This window comes from Tachysurus fulvidraco, chromosome 4, assembly GCF_022655615.1.
Source record: "Tachysurus fulvidraco isolate hzauxx_2018 chromosome 4, HZAU_PFXX_2.0, whole genome shotgun sequence".
Lineage (NCBI taxonomy): Eukaryota > Metazoa > Chordata > Actinopteri > Siluriformes > Bagridae > Tachysurus > Tachysurus fulvidraco.
In genome coordinates, this window is record NC_062521.1 from 16,319,567 (window position 1) to 16,337,256 (window position 17,690).

At 37.9% G+C, this 17,690-nt stretch overlaps 1 protein-coding gene across 1 annotated transcript; it reads right to left on the reverse strand.

Annotated features, from left to right (window-relative positions):
* Positions 1–202: 202 nt before the first annotated feature.
* Positions 203–16,089, reverse strand: LOC113639974 (netrin receptor UNC5B-like). The gene is made up of 10 exons (XM_047812131.1): positions 15,524–16,089; positions 15,257–15,395; positions 13,563–13,734; positions 6,833–6,976; positions 6,563–6,666; positions 4,362–4,601; positions 4,110–4,259; positions 3,468–3,632; positions 3,185–3,363; positions 203–2,313 (listed from the first exon to the last, which is right to left on the reverse strand). The coding sequence occupies exons 1-10, from the start codon at positions 16,087–16,089 to the stop codon at positions 2,148–2,150; spliced, it is 2,025 nt and encodes a 674-aa protein (XP_047668087.1). The 3' UTR covers positions 203–2,147.
* Between the last annotated feature and the right edge of the window lie 1,601 nt (positions 16,090–17,690).

The window sequence follows — 17,690 nt, forward strand, 5'->3', positions numbered from 1 at the left end:
GGCTTTTTTCAATCTTTTTTTTTTAATTTAACAAATTGTTAGAGATGTAAATACACAAAACTAGGGTTAGGATTCTTTTATACTAGACTAGCAATATGAACTAAAATTTCATTTAACACTTAAATGTGTTTTTTTTTGTGTATGCCACAAACATGTCTGATAGCACTGCTGTGCTCCATTCACTGTATTAAACTGGGCAGACTATGATTGGCAATTTATTACAATTAATAATATTATTCATTAATAATTCATCTACAATTATGATGGGCTGTGATAGAATCCAAGTTCATTCCAAGTTCATTTTAGACGTGCAACTTTGCTAAAATATAGAACCAGAGAATGTGTAAAATAAAAAGAGAGAGAGAGAGAGAGAATAATACCAAATATGAAGTCAGGTTCCAACTAATGTGCTGAACTCATTTCCGGCCAAAATGCCAGACTGAACCTTATAATATTAAGGTCACAATATGCTAATGATACAACATCAAAATGGACAAATGGTAAAGGGCCCATGACAGCCATGGCTGTTAGTCTCACACTATAGTAACATTTCCAACCCACAGTCCGAGAAGACTGTGGACGTGACACAATGCAGTCCAAAGAGCAGCCATGCCATTTCCAAAGACACTAAACACAAGGCCTACAATTGCATGACCTTAGCGTCTGAGCAGTGATTAATGGCTCGAGTTGAACCCAAACACCAGATCACAGAACCAGAGCTCACATTTTTCATGTGCTTCAATGCCTGAAATGACAGTTTACCCATGACATATTAAACAGCATTTAAAAAGCTTGCCACACGACATGAAGTCATTTAAGCACTTTGTAACCACTCCTTGCTTGTGGAACGTAATGCAACAGCGGTCAATTACAGATGCATAAGTTCTACTAAACATTACAGCAGATAGAATGAATGAGAGAGAATGAAAAAATAATCCACTAATATGGACAGTAAATTAAAAAGTGCGTTCCCTATAGGAAACCATTGTGTGATAGCACTTCTGCATTTTGTGTGTTGAAGAGAAAATATCATTAAAAACAATCAAGATTACTAAAAAAAAGCAAAATGGAAATTCAATTCCTAGAAATTTTTCCACTAGAGATGCACTGATACTCGGCTCTTTTATGGGATCTGATTTGATGTGTTTTCTCGTGACAGTGAGTGAGGCTGACTTGAACACGGCACCATCATGTCTCTGATATTTTGCATAACTAGGCAACAGCAGCTTGCAGAGGTTTGGCTTGTTTCCTGTGAGGATGTCAGTACTGAATCAGTATCAGGTATCTGGAGCAATACTTTTAGTATACGCAGTACTTATTGTATTAAAACTTGTAATCAGTACATCCCTACTTTCTTGCAACAACAGCTCCCTGTTTCTGTTTGCTAATCATAAGCATGTCAAGATTTTGTCAAACAGGAGGAGTGTCAGGTTCACTACAGGCTATTCTCAATATGTTGTAAATAAAAATGGTAAAACTAATAACTATTGCAGCACTGCTGTTTCTGAGTCTATGTCTGGTTAATTTGGCTACTTTCGTGCTTTATAATCAACACTCTAATCTGTGTAACTGTATTCTGTGTAACCGTGTGTGTGTGTGTGTGTGTGTGTGTGTGTGTGTGTGTGTGTGTGTGTGTGTGTGAGCAACTTGAGAAAATGCTTCACTCCAGAGTCTGTTTGATGGTGACTTTAAGCCTCCAGTAATCACTAGGAAACAAAAGCTCAATCACGACCTTAAGTGACGCTTAATCATGCACTTTCACACTTAGCTTCCAGCATGTAGGCTGAGTGTGTGGGTGTTTGTGTATATTCCCGTGTTTCGATGAGAAATTATTCACGTCTGAGAGGGCAAAAAGCATTCTTGAATCATGACCTTGTACATGGAGATTTAAGCAGACAGGCCCAGAACCTGCTACCTGCATTAAGAGTAAAAAATGTTCTCATTCAAATGACATCACATTTTTTGGTTCATGTTCATCGTGACTGAAGACTGAGAGATCATGGAGCTAGCAGCTTGCAGCTCTGTTTCTTCTGTAGTGCACACACGGTGACGAGTCAGGGTGTGTGGTCACATTTCTATGCCCGTCCACTGGCATTAATGATTGCTTTATTCATGGTGCCACATTTCTATACTTTCTGATTACCCAATCAGCAGTCATCATCTGTCGTCATAACAACCAAGACCTCACTCTTGCCCATTTCTTCCAGAGCAGTCGCCAGGGAGACCAGGTCGGCATCACCGTGGTGACAAGCTTCCCACAGGTCGAGCAGCACACCTGTGGGACTTGGCTTGGTGGCAAAGTAGTTCAGGTAACTGTGCAAGAGACATGGAAAAAGCACAACAACACTCGATCACACAGAAAATATCATCCAAAATTTAAAGGGGGAAAAACTTCAACCACAGGGTAAAAACACTTTGTTATATCTAACATTAAGAATCACATACTGGTGGCTGGTTTATACATTTTATTATAAAATAAAGGCAAACACACACATAAGGAACAACTGGGAGAAAAGCTGGGAAAACATCGCACTCACACTCACTTTAAAAGAAAGAATAGAGAACTAATTTTGAATAGAGTACTAATCAACATAATCATACTGTATTAATCTTTTTCACTGCTCTGAGGTCTATATTATATACTCTAAATATATAACCCAGTTCCACCTCCATGAGAAAAAGCTGAGAAAGAGAAAGAAGTAGCCAGTAATCATTTTAGACACAGGCTCTTGATACAATAAAATGTAATATGTTTTTGAATTAGGAATTGTCTTTCAAAATCTGTTTTTGTGAGTGGCACACAAAGATTTAGCATCCATTAGATCCTTTTCTAGTTCTAGATATTAATAGCACCATAGAATCTCCAAATTCTAAATATTATTTGCATAATGTCTTGAGCCAGTAACATCCTGAATATTATTCAATGTGATGTAGGAGCTTCTATTAACACGATTGTAAATGCAGACATCTACCTACACACTAAATCTAATTTTATCCTAAGACACAAAAGAACAACTTTTGGCTCTTTTACATTCTTTAAATAAATGCTGAAGTGTTTTAAATGCTGCAGGTTTTCCTTGTGGGAGGAAACGGTCAGATATTCCTATCCATGTGGGACAGTTGGTTCCTACCAAGCAAGATACCACACACATACACACTTACACACTTATGCTAATGCACTCACCTGTCAAAGCCCAGGCTGTGTGCAAGCAGTCTCCAGTCACAGCCACGGGCACTGGGGGCATCAAGACTGGCACAGATCTTTTGGCGGATAGAGGCTGGCAGGCGGAAGGCATAAGGACCCACCTGAGATGACGGCAGGCTTGTTCCTCCTGCAGGCAGCGGTGAATGTGGGGGCAATGTCTGACACACAAGCACAAACAAGCACATGCATAAATGATTCATCCAAATAAGCAGTCTGGGGTAGTTTGTTTGAGCACCAATTGCACTTTCCACAGTTTCTGTACCTCCTGGATGTCTGTGTGGAGCTGGAATATCTGTCCCTCCCCTTCTACCTGTCTCACACAGATCTTACAACTGAGCTGGGACACAGCCAGGCTGCCTCTCTCCAGGCTAAAGGTGCAGTGCAGGGGCCGCTGGCTCCCATTCCAGATGTGGTAGAATGGGATCTCCTATAATACACACAGCAAAACTGAAGGTAAGCTTAAAATGAACAAACACCTTTGCTGATATTAACACATCTACAAATCTGTTTTTTTACATAGCATATGTTTTTGACACTTGCAGAATCTCCCCATTCACTCAATACTTTGTCATAGGCAAATAAGTCATTTTTATTTCTACACATCAGAACACCATATTTCTTTATAGACTAAAATAAAAAAAGCATAATTTTTGGTTTCTAAAATTTTGCATTATGTTGGATTTTCCTTTTATTTTGTCATCTCTTTTTATATTCTTTGCATTATAATAAGTGTTACATTTAAAGTTAACCCTGATAAGGATATACTGTAATTTACTCTGCCTTGGAAATTACAGTATATATCCCTTATTACAGTATGATTAATTAAATACAGTAGATGTCAAAATCAGAATCCATGATACTGCACTATACTACAACTAGTACTGTAGGTGACAAAACATCTCACCTGATACTTAGCAAGAAGCTTGCTCCTCCAATGAGAGTGCGGGATGTCATGGATTGACAGTCGTAGGTTGTTGTAACTGTCTTTAAAGAGGAGTGACCTGGGATCCTCCAGTAACACCCCACCAAGCGTTCGTTCAAATTCTAACACTTCCTGCATGTCAGAAAAATCAGCGATTAAAAGGAAAAAATGTGTGAAGAGAAGAAAAAGAGAGAGCAAATAATGTCTGGTTTTAGGTTTGATTGACTAGCTAACCTTTAGGGCATATGGTGTGTCTTGAATGCAGTAGACCCTTAGACTGTAATCCAGAGAGAGGCAAGGAGCTCGTGGAGCAAACAGGGCAAGCTGTAGCCTCTTACAAGCAGGTTGAGGAGGAACTGACTGTCCCCCCAGACTATAGGTGCCTAAGTGCTCCATCAGTATGTGGCAGCTCTGCTCCTCCAATTGCATGTAACATGGCGAGGACAAACTCTCCTCTCCTATAGTCAGCACCTCCTAATGGCAGGGAATTCAAATAGAAATGTGTTATGAAGGCTTGTTTGATAAGGTCTTTGCTAGATGATGATTTTTACTCATCTGATTTGTTGCCCACCTTGCTCCCATGTAGATGACAAAGACCCATGAGTCAACTACAAAGGCCTATGTGTATACAGTATGACAAAATAGAGAAGAATAAGAGCTAGAATAAGAGCGTATGGCATTGATTAGTAAGAGGGATCAAATAACAAGACTGCAGTGAATCTGGCACTGGTCATAGCTTATAACTCTAGACAAAACAGAGCAGATGAATTCAGCACAATTTTTTCACTTTTCTTGTTATCAAGGGTCACAGTAATCTAAACATTAGCCTCCCGTGGAGAGCCAGATATATACACTCATTAAGCTGTACTTGAAACTGGTACATGCATTATATAGGGTGCTGATATTACAAAACCATCTCATTTTGGTCAAATGCTTTTGTAATTACTTTTTTCCGATCGTCTCCACTAGAAATAGTTTAATCGTATTATTGCCATTACTTCTTCTGAGTTCATTAGGAAGAGAATTTATTATTCCTAAGAATGGTTAATGAGTTTGTAGTTAATGTCTATTTTATGACTAAATCTTACTCAGCCACTAAAATTAGCCTTTTGTTTGTCTTTACACAGTGGATGGGATGTGAAGGGTGTGGTGCCTCTTACAGTAAATGCATATCCTAGTTTATCTCTTCCTGCTGTTTCATTTATATGTGCTTATCCATGTTCGAAAGACTGTGAAATCAATATTTTTGATCTTTCCATATACTGGAAGGAATCTAATAATCTAAAGTATTCTCCTTACAACAATTATGCAATACAAGAGAACACTAAGATGAAATGGGGAAAAAAGTGAAAAAGGGCGGCATGGATCTAGATCAGACATGAATGCTTGGATACACATACATGCACACTGAAGAGATTTTGCACAGATGCACACTTGTAGCCCCTAGTTAGCTGTGTCAGAAAGACGTGCCTGCTTGATAATGAGGTCATGATCAATGGTTATAAGGAAGTTGGAGTCCTGCACAGGATCAACAAGCTCCTCATTCTTCAACCATTCAAGCTGTGAAATTAGAGGAAGATATTTCGCTGCGATTTACTGTGTTAAAACACATTCTTTACACTTACTTGGTGAAAGTGTTGAAAATCTATAATAACTTATATATCTCTATATGTCTGTTTGATTTTCAGCAACCTTAAACACTTTTTTGTTGAAAGGAATGGCCTGACCAGCCACAAAAGATTAACCAAATCAAGCTGGACCAAAAGGTTCAAAAAGGGCACAGCAGTGTTTCTCTACAAAATGCCTAAAAAAGATTATTGTTTGCATGGAGAAAGTGTATTTAAGGAAGTGCTTATAAAAAAAGAATTTCCTTAAATACACTTTCTCCATGCAAACAATAATGTTTTTAGGCATTTTGTAGAGAAAAACTGCTGTGCCTCCTTTTGGACTTTGCAGAGACTTTTGAAGTTGACTAACACAACACTCACTTGCTCACAATTACAATGTTAATTTATTCACATATGACATCAAATTATTTTTGGTTAATAGTTAGATTTAATGTTATAGAACATATGAGTAACAAGTTAGTTCAGTTGTGGTAAATTATCCCTGTACTCTCTCTCTCTCTCTCTTATTGTTATGACCGAAATCCATGTTAAATAACTGTCTCCTGAAAACATCACCAGATTTGATCAACGATTTTATATATGAGCAGATAATTAAATAAAATTGCATGAATGTTCTGCTGCGTTTGGCTACATTAAGTAATCCTTGAGCATATAAAGAAATGTTTCACTATTACAGTATTATCTTGTGTGCTCTGAGCAGCACACCAAGCACAATAGCAGGAGCTGGAGACACTGGAAGAATTCAAATGAAAGAAGAAAGGAGAATAAGCAAAAAGTAAAGGAGGAAGAGGAATTAAATTAATGTACCTCAGCAGGTGGGATCCCTTCTGGTGGGCGGCACTGCAGCAGAACTTCCTGTTCCAGCCGCACTTCCCTGCCGAGTGGCTCCTGCTCAAAGTTTTTCCTGAGGTCTGCACAGTGTGACAGGTGGTATAAGAAGCTTTTAACAACACTAGCCAACAAAAAAGCTGAAAGGTTTGCCAAACTTCTGTCACATTTTTCAGTGCAAGTTGATCTTATTGGCCTTAAAATGCATCACTTCTTTATACAGTAAGTGCAAGTTACAGACAGACTTACATGCAATGCGCACATATGCTCGCCGGCTTTTGGTGGTACCCGCAGAGCTCCAGGCTACACACTGGCACCAGTAATCTTCCAAGCCAAAGAGCTCCTCAACCTGAACCCGGGACACTGAGATGTCTACCTCACGCACCACCAGACCTGAAGCACAGCAAATATTAACACATATTAACCAATATAATAAAGTCTCACAGTAATAATGACCATGATTTATAGGTCTATAATAAATTTTAAATTGTTTGATGTGACACTTTTGCAAACGGCTTTCTAAGCTCTCACAAACTTTAGAGGAAGCATTCTGCATTTTATAAATATGTAAAATAAACAATAAAAATTACAAAATGATTTCTATGTTTATAATGTATATTATATATGATAAATAAACATAACAGTGACTTATAGTATAGCATATAATATTAAAACTTGTAGTATATAATAGTATTATTAGGAACACCCATTTCTCTGTTTTGCTTAATGTTCATATCAAACTTTAAAAAGGGAGGACAATTGTGATCTCAGTGATTCTGTTGGTGGCAGGAAGAACAGGATGCAAAAACGAATCCAGGGAGCAGCGGTTCTGTAGGGCAGTAATGCCTTTTTGATGAGAGAGGTTAGTAGAGAAGGGCCAGGAATCAGAACGGGAATCACAGGCTACATTGGAGACTGAAACTGGACAGCAGAAAATTAGAAAAACATTGCCTGGTCTTAGGGAACTTCTAGTCCAGATTTAGCATTAAGAGGGTATTGTTCAGCCAAAGCTCTCTTTGATTCCTGAGTGTCAAACCTGTGCACTGTTATCATCGAAAGTAATTGTGTGTGTTTTCACTGGTAGTGGTTTAAAAAAGAAGCTCCCGCTTGCAATTTCATGAATTCAGGTAGTGTTCTGGGAGAAAAAGCAAGCTGGATCGCAAATTCTGAAAAAAGCTGTGGCAAAAACTGTGCATAATATATAAACACATTACAAATGCAGTGCATAATAAGGTCAAATTGAAAACGCTATTATAAAACGCATGCTTGGTTTTGGAAGCATTTGGCAAATCATTCTCAAGAAACAGTTTTAAAGCCTCAGGATATCAATACAGGTGCTGGATGGTTTCCTTTGGCCTTCATTAGCTCTGCTTCTAATGAGGCTGGTGCAGATGTGGCAGTGTACTTCACTAACCACCTTCTTCACCCAGCAGCCCCGAGAGCCTGTTAACAGAGAACAGCCGCACATACGCACACCTGCCTCGGCCACTTTCATCCAACTCTCTCATTTGTTACCATTAAAAAGATAATGCTTGTTACACAGACAGAGTGTGAAGATACATTTACAGCATTTGGCAGACACCCTTATCCAGAGTGACGTACATACACACACACACACATACATACATACATATACACACATATATATACGACAAACAGGGAAGGAAGTGCAAGTGGAAGTGTTTCATGAATAAGTCGGTCTTCAACCATTGTTTGAAAATAGCCAGTGACTCAGCTGTCCGGACCCCTAGGGAAACTACAATAATGACTGTATGTTACTCTAAAGTGTGTGTGCAGGACGTACCTGGGTACAAATATTGGGTGCATTCAGGGCTAATGCTACCATCTTTGGTAGCATAACATCAAACAGATACTGTGCCTCTGTGTGCTCCAGGCCCTGTGGATGAGAAATTAAGCTTTTACTGGCTGTATTATATGTAGGGTTTGTTGAAAACCATAAAACATAAAGAATGAAACCTACAAAATCTAAATGCATTTACAGACACTGACAGAGTGCATCACTGCACTCTTATGAAAGAGCAAGCATCGTTTTCAAAGACTGACCCTGAATGACCAATTTGACTGACTTTACAACGGTAGAAATCTAAACATAAAACAGTTTCTGTATTGGAAACAAAAAATTGTTAATGCACTAATTTCTTCATGTACTATTTATTCACTTATTCAGCTTCATTTTCTAAACACTTATACCTCAGTGGTCTTATTATTAGTGCCCTCCTCCAAAAGAAGAGAAATTTATAAAATAATAATAATTATTGTAAGTAGAAGAAAAAGGAGTTAATGTATCTTAATATTAAATTAACCAATATGTGAAAGTCTTAAATCTTTTATTTATCTTAATTAATCTTAAGCTAAAATTAACTATTGTTATGGATAAAAAAAATGATGAAATGTGAAGTAAAAACAAACCGAAAGCCAGAAAAATATAGAACATTGTTATAACAAGTCGTAATCACAAGCTCCGTTCTAGTAAAAAGTTAGCCTGATGATATAATTTTTATGAATTTAAAAGATTTCTCAAATAAAAGCATCCTCTTAGAAAAAAACAAAAAAGATTGAAGAGCAATATCGGACTCCTTTCAAATCTGTAGAGACTTTAACAAATAAAGATCTCATGAACAGAGGTTACAGAAACACTATTGTGCAATATCAAACAAACCCCCAATGGGGAATGACATCACTGGAGTGGAAATAAGAAGTGGACTTTGGAAAGCTTTCAGCTCACTTTTTCCACAACTAAAATAAAGTCAACTGTCCACAACACCCGTCTTTACACAGACAAAAAACAAAAACAAACAAACCAAAAAAAATCAATGCTTTACAATAACCGCTCCTATTCATAGGGTTTTCGAGCTGCACTAGCTGGCTCTGCAAAAACAAAAACGCTGCTGTTTTACCTTCTCAGTGATTTACAGCACACTTATTTACAAACATATCGGCTGCGATGGTCACTGTGATGAGTTAACAGCCTCATTTCTTCAAGGTTACTTGGCATGCTTGGCTGATTAAATGGGATTCCTGGAACAGACAGGAAAGGCTACGGGGAGGCTAAAGGGATTTTCTGGACAGGAAGAACTGACTGACAATTTTGCAAAGGAGCATTTATATGGCTGCAAAGAAGGCCTGACTAAACACTGTCATAAGTAATGACCCAGCTGACATCATAAAACGCTCCTCTGGGCATAATGAATTTGGTTGGCTGACAGGGAGAACGAGACGCTGCTGAAGTAGCAAGAGTTAGAGCTTTCTAAATCAAAACATTCTCCTTTCCAAATTCTCCCCATGCAGCTCAGAGAACTAGCCAGACGAACACACTTCTCATCTCTACTCCCTTTCATTAAGCCTCTGAGAAAGGTAGCTTTGGCCAAAGGGAAGCCACGTCTTAATAGGTATCCCTATGGCATATGTGTGGTTTCAGAAAGTCAGAGGACCAAATTACCATTCGTTTAACTCGTTTCTCTTAACCATGGCGCAGTGAAACACAAACTGGAAATCCCACAAAGAAAGAAAACTGTGAGAAATGTTCATCTAAATGCTTTATGTTAGGCTTTTCGACAGAGCAGGCAATGCTGACATTTATCAGACACCACCTCAGTGACACTTCCATTTCAGCCACGCTTTCACAACAATTTTACAAGACAGGTCCTCATTTGTATTTTTGCTTCTTTCCATAGCCATTACTCGTGGGCTGTCAATCAAAGACCTTGCCACAGTCCTTGTATATGAGTCATGTAGAATTGCTTTAAATTTATTCAAGTTCTTTAAGCATCAGAGTAAGGTGAAAAAACACTATTCTGATGCTTTAAAAAGGATTAAAAATGGCAAAGGAAAAAATGATGAAAAAATGATTTAAAAAAAAAAAACACAAACAAATTCATTATTTAGGGAGCAATTACATTATATCTGAATGTTTTTGTAAATAAGTTACATTTTCTAATCTGAGATGCTAGTGCCCTCTGTTGATAAAGATGAGCACTTAATGCATGCAATCAGAAAGCTTTTGACATCAAACCAATAAGAGATGAGTGGACTCACAGAAAAGAAGAAAAAGAGAAAGAAAAGAAAGAAAGCATTAGAAGGAAAAGCCATGATCAGACTTCTGAATCTCGATTTTGGAAAAAAAAGTGAAAGAAGTGCACTGAATGTTAGGTGCAACAGTGACACAAACATCACTCAAGAATATGAATGGTTTGGTTACACTTTACTGTAACTGGTCATTTTGCTCCACAATGTACAGCAAACATAAGAAAACGAGGAATCTAAAGGGGAAGAAAATAAAGAAGGTATATAATACATGCAGTGTAACTCATTGGATGCAGTGGGTCTATGTGCATTTCCTCTGTGTTCTCCAGTTTCCTGGTACTTGCCAAACATGCTAGTTAGGGGATTAGATTAGTGTGTGTGTGTGTGTGTGTGTGTGTGTGTGTGTGTGTGTGTGTGTGTGTGTGTGTGTGTGAGAGAGAGAGATTCCCAGCCCAGGTATTTTCCCTGTGTCATGCCGAGCATTTTTGGAGAATCTGCTGTGCCCCAGATAAACTGCATAGATGGGACTTTAAAAAGAACTGAACTTAAAGTTATGCTTCATTAAAATAAAGTGCACTTTGCTAATGGTTCTGATTAAGTTTCCTTATAGATTTAATGACCCACTTTATTTAATGTGCCATAAAATAACACAGGCAGCTTGAGCTACACGGTGATGATATTTGGCAGTAAAATTATTAAAGCAGGAAGGAGAAATGCTGAACTCTTGGCATAAACCCACACCTTGATTAATGAAAATAACTGGCAGGCACAAAAATGGCTTTTGACTATTAGTCTAAGATGTGGCATAATTCACAACTTTCCACATATAGTAGCAGGAACGATAATTCACCTCATAAAAAACTGGTGTGTAAGAAGACAGCATCCGAATGCGGAATTCAGAGATTTCATTCACACCTTAATCAGTTTACTTTGAGGAAGCAGGTTAGCATTTATGGCTGTCCAGTGTTTAATTTCAAATAACACTACAGAAAATATGCTACACATCGTCTGAAGATCTGTTTAAATCAGTGGTTAACTGTTTAATACAGAGGTGTTCCAAGTTATCTGGAAAGCTACACCACGGTCTACTAAAAGCCAAGATCATCTGATAATCCTGGTGGAATCAGGTGTTTCTTGGCTAGAATGAAAACCTCTAAGATAAGAGATTGGACACTCTTGAACTAATAAATTAATCCTTAACCTTAGTATAAATCCTTATATCAGAATGAGCCCAAAATCCATCTGTTGAATGTGTTTACTGGCAGTAAGCAGGTAAACGGAGCGCCTCTCTCCTGCCAGCTGTTGCTCGTCACAATGAATGCCCAGCTCTGTGTTAATTGGTTGGTGCTTGATGCCACTGAGCCTCCAGGGAGCAGGCACCAGAAGGGCCAGACACAGACTTCTGAGTGTGCAGCCACTCTCAGGCTAAACTGTGCCGTCACTATGACTAAACAAAGCAATGGCCTAACTGTGGCACTAAATTTACAGACAGAAACTTCAGAGACTCTCTTCAGGAGCACATTACATAAACTACTTCATTTGTCTGCTCTGGTCTGCTAATCCTACAGACAATGAAATGTACACTTCACGCCTCATTGTGTTTGTTGTGACGGCACCAATTAACCAAAATTTTAGTTACTTCTTTTTCCTGAGGTCATTTTCAGGTTACAGTGCTGCATTATCTGTCTATTTTAATTACACTGCATCTCGCAATCTATTTTTTCAGCATTATATCCTGCAGAGATTATGGCAAACATTAAAAAAGCATCCTGATTAATTTTCCATCGATTGCACTATTAAATGAAAACAATCTGCTTAAATTGAATGAACACACACATATACACACACACACACACACATATACATGTATATATACACACACACACACACACACACACACACATACATATACACACACACACTTAAATGAATCTAAATGCAAGCCGGCAGTTACTCACCTCAGTGCAGAGAACATTTAGAGCTGTGAAGTCCCATCTCTTAGCATGTGTTGTATTGTAAGTCAATATTGCCTCCTGTGAAGTTAAAGTTTGCTTTAGAAAACTTTTAATTTTTTTAAGTTTTAATTCTTGATGTTAAAGTTATACATTAATGGTAATTAAACAGATGGAATACAACGAAAAGTAAAAGAGAAGCGATCATAAAATCTTAAAACGCTCAAAAGCATCTGTATTGAAGCAACGTTGCCATCTTCTGGTGACTCAAAATATGTTAAAAGGCCAATTTGAACAAGAAAAGATACAGTTTTGATGTAAAGATTCACATATCTGAGGCTATAATTAGGAGGAAATCACTGGACAGTCAATGACTGAAGAGTCTCCACTTTATTTGTAATGTCTGATACCATTTGCATACCTCAGCTTTATTGCATCTCTCAGTCAGGATCAGAGAACTCTCACTCATTGCTGAAGGCCCAGGTTTACACACTGAAACGTGATTCATTTCTATAGCCATATTTTACAACAATAATAGAATCAAAACAGAACTACTATATATGAATATTATATTAATTCATCTAAACTTTCAACATTTAAACAAATTAGTTGGATTGAATTTAATGCTTGAGAGTTTTAAGTCCATAATTAATGTACAGGACTGTTGATCACTCATCAATCTGTGTATCATATTATTTCAGGAAAAAACAGTCGCTCCTAATGAAATTGTAATTGGGTATAATTTTGCATTTTTCAGTGGTTATGTTAGTATAAAAACCATACACAGAAATTACATGTGCATAAATTAGCATCCTTTAAACCTACCCGGATATCTAGGGAGCTTTTGCTTTCAGTTTCCAAGGCAGAAATAATGAGCTCCCATCGGCTCTGCACTCCATCCTGGAACAACATGGAAGCTCAGTGATAATGTCCGACTTAAAACAACTTTATAATTATTATTTCATTGGTGTGCTGTTAACAACCTAATGAAGACTTGTACTCAGACTTGCTCAGCCTGGAGGTGAAATATACCTCATTCTCCATAGGAAACAGGTTCTTTTCAGAGCAGGGCATCTTGACATGCATATCGTCCCAGGCATCCTGGAACTTGTTGGGATATGAAACAGGGACCTTGCCCTCTATAAGCAGGTCAGTCTGTAAGTCAGTGAAAGATAAGCGCACGATTCAGTGGTGGTGATTATTTTGCACTGTAAACCTCGGATGATAACCCAGGAAAGAAGTGCAACATCTATATAAATCATTAAAATTGAAAGTTGGAAGGTTTACAAAAAATTTTTGGCACAAACATGTCACTGTAAGAATGCCTAAATATTAAGGACACCAATGGTACACTAGTTTGCCCAATGACAACTACAAGTCTGCATTTGTAGTATTAGTGGTTATAAGTGCAAAATGACTTACTTCAACAAGTCTGGTGTGTAACTAATTAACTAAGAGTTTACAGAAAGCCTTATCAAGCAGCGGTGCATCACTGACCTGCCACAGTATGAATTTGCTCATTCTGCTGTTTCATTATCAATACATGAACTACAGAGTGAACCTGTGACCTAAACTAGCTGGGGAAAAGCTCTCTTTCAGATCGGTTTCAGCTATTGAAAGAATGTGGTTATGCACATTTTGAACAGTTCCTACCGGGAAACCAGCAGCAGACTTCAGAGCAGATCAGAGCAGGCTATGTGACTGTTTCTAAAGATTTCTCTTTCATGCTGCAGATTTTACATTTCAGTTGATTTCTAGCGAGCTCATCTAATACAGTAAATAATACATTTACATAACTATTTGGATAAGACACATATATAATGGCTTTGTTTGATACTTTCAGTAAAGCACATTAAAAGTCATTGGTGCTGCTCACATGCTTCCATTCTGTAGTGTGTGAGTGTATGATCAAACCCAAACTGACAATAGTGCCCAAGGCCAGTACTGTAGTACTGTGAAGTCCCATCTAAAACTCAAATAAAATCTGAGTTTGACTTTTGAAATGCTTCTACATAGATTTCAATATCCATTGCTTTATTTGGGAGAGAAGATGAGCCAAAGAACACTGAACTAGACCAAGCAAGCAATTTAAGAACTTAAGAATTTCTTTTTGCATGTTGTTCAGTGATTATATACAAGTAGTATAAATTCATTTCAATCGTCGCTTTTTACAATTGGCATTGTCTCAAAGCAGCTTTACAGAACCTAAAACATAGAAAAAAGCTTAATATATAAATATAAAGATTATATTAGTGATAATAGATGAATGATTGGATATATTTAAATGTGTATGTATTTATCCCCAATGAGCAAGTCTGAGGTGACTCAGGCAGCAGAGGCAAGGAAAAACTCCCTAGAATGGGAGGAAGAAACCTTGAGAGGAACCAGACTCAAAGGGGAACCCATTCTCATATGGGTGACACTGGGGGTGTGATATTATATATATATATATATATATACACACACACACACACACACACACACACACACATATACATACATACATACATACATATGTATGTATAGTATGTATATATACACAGTCTGACAAATGTTGTATTGATGCAAAAGATCACATGGAGTGTGTGACACAAATCTATACATAATCTATACACAAATCTGTGACATAAATGTGTGACAAAATCTACAACTCCTACTACTGATGTTTAGAACTTACCCGGATGAGGACTATGTGATTGTCTGATGCCCTGAGTGGGGGGAGGGCCGGAGCACACATTGGCATCCTCCTCAGCTCCTCTACAGGAGTTCCCAACGACTTCCTGTCAACACGTGGCAAAGTCACCAGCACTGGCTCCCTGGACAGATGTAAAACATTGCGGTAAATCAAATGATTGTTAGATACAGACAAGAAAACCCTTTGCTGCATGCGTGTATACCTTGTCTGTGACTGGTTAACACTGGAGTCTTGATTTTCCATCGATACATTTCCACTAGAGACTTATCTGTTTCCATAGCTGTAACATCAGGATCTTTGATCGTTCCAGGTCCAGCTTTAGTGTCAATAAGGTTAGTGGATTCTCTCGGAGACGAGGATTGAGCACAAGGTGCCTGAGACTCTGCGCTGGGATTGTGGCTTTCCACTGAGCTGTTATACAGCAAGGATTTGCAGGTTGGGCTCTCTGGGCTCAGCATCTCTACATCAGCACTTGTGCTCTGAGATAAACTGAGGTCCAACTTCGTCTTTTCTGTAGATATACTTGCTACTTTGGTAAGATTAGCATCCGACGAATTCGATACAAGAGCCGCCTCCTCGGTGGTGGACTTTGTCTCGATGACAGCATTATCGCTGTCACTGCTAATTGGTGAACTCAGTCCATAAGTTACCTCTGTGTTGGAGTTAGTGCTTGCTGGAGTTTCTCCAATATTTTTGTCACCTGGTCGTCGCAACGTCACATCAAAACACTTGTCATTTTCTTTCTGCTGACAAACATCCTTCTGGTTGCACTCAAACGATTGATGACAATCACTTCTTACGTCTTCAACCTTCATGTCACTACTGATATTGCTGTGAAAATAATGCATGTTCAATATCATACAAAAGTTTTTTTTTGTTTTTTTTTATTAAAACAAGCTCGGCAAATTAAGAAACCTGTATCCAGCTAAAATGAAGACGTCTACCTGTTTACTTCCATCTTAGTTTCCTCCATATTTGGCTTTAGAACATCGGTGGATAAAATACCTGAAATGGAAATGATACCCAAGTCAGATATTTGAATACAGACTACACAAAGAATGCAGTACAAATGTGACCACAGAAAAGAGGAAGAAACAGACACAAATTTGTTTTGTATTTTTCGGACAACGTAAAGTGTTCAAGCAGAAGACTTTTCCCAACCTCGATGTGTTCCTGTGGCTTCTTCCACACTTCTGCCAGAGGAACAATCCGCTTCCAGTTTCAGCCTTTTCTCCGTTTGTAAAGCGCTCATTCTTTCATGACCAATTAAATATAGTTTGTCTCGGCAAACCGATATTTCCTGCAGTAATGTATTAAATCGTTGCTAGCAATTTGTCCAACTATTCAGACTCATTTGCTTTTACACCCTTCTGTAGCTTTAGCTAGCTTACAACACAGCACTTTAGTACCACGTTCAGCTTAAACACTTAAGTAATAATGTTTTACTACTGCAACGAGAGCGATGCGATTTACAAACCTCGTTAGCCATCAGAGGTTTACTTCACTGGAGCAGAAATAGCAGCTAAGCTAACGCATATCAAGCTAAGCGGCTAATTAGCTAAACTCGCTAAACTGCTAGTTCAGACAAAGCCGAGCAAAACGTTTATCCAGGTTTCAATATAAATCGCACGCATGTATATCATGTACATTTTGATAAATGAAACAAACTATAGCCAAAGTTTTTTCTTATGATATCACGGAGCGCATAGACAACAAGCCAAACGGTTCGCTATCGCGACAGCTCTGCGTTTGCAGAATTGTTTTACTTTCAGTCTTTCAACATTCACTTACGGCAGATCAGAGCAACCAATCAAAACCGTGATTTCTGACAGTGGGCTGGATTTACAGGGCACAACTGTAATATTCAGTTCTGCCGTATGAAGAGAAGAAAGTGTCGCAAATACATAGCAAACATATATGGATAACCTCAAGCATTAATTATTGCACTGCACAGTGATAGCAGAGTTAACACAACGTTGCATGTATTTTATAAAATGTATATAAATAATTGAAAATCAAATATTACTGCTTAGCTGTGTGTCCTGTCTCAAATGAATGTCCCTTTGGTGTTCACACTAGAGCTGCATTGGTTGTTGCTCCACTGTCTGTTGTCCTGTTTTATTAATTATTATTTTGTTTTTTGCTCTTTGTGCACTTTTATCTAGTCTTGTTTAGGTCCTATTTAGTTCTGAAGGTCCTGAATGAATGTTTTACCAATGTATATGATTGAAATGACAATAAAGTAACTGCTTTCCAGATATTATTTCTGCTAATAAAGTTAATAAAGCACTGCAGGATTTAACATTTCTTAGTATCACTGTGTGGTCGAGAGCTGTACTATAAATAATGTGATATAATGATAATAATAATAATAATAATAATAATAATAATAATAATATAGGCAATTTGTCAATTT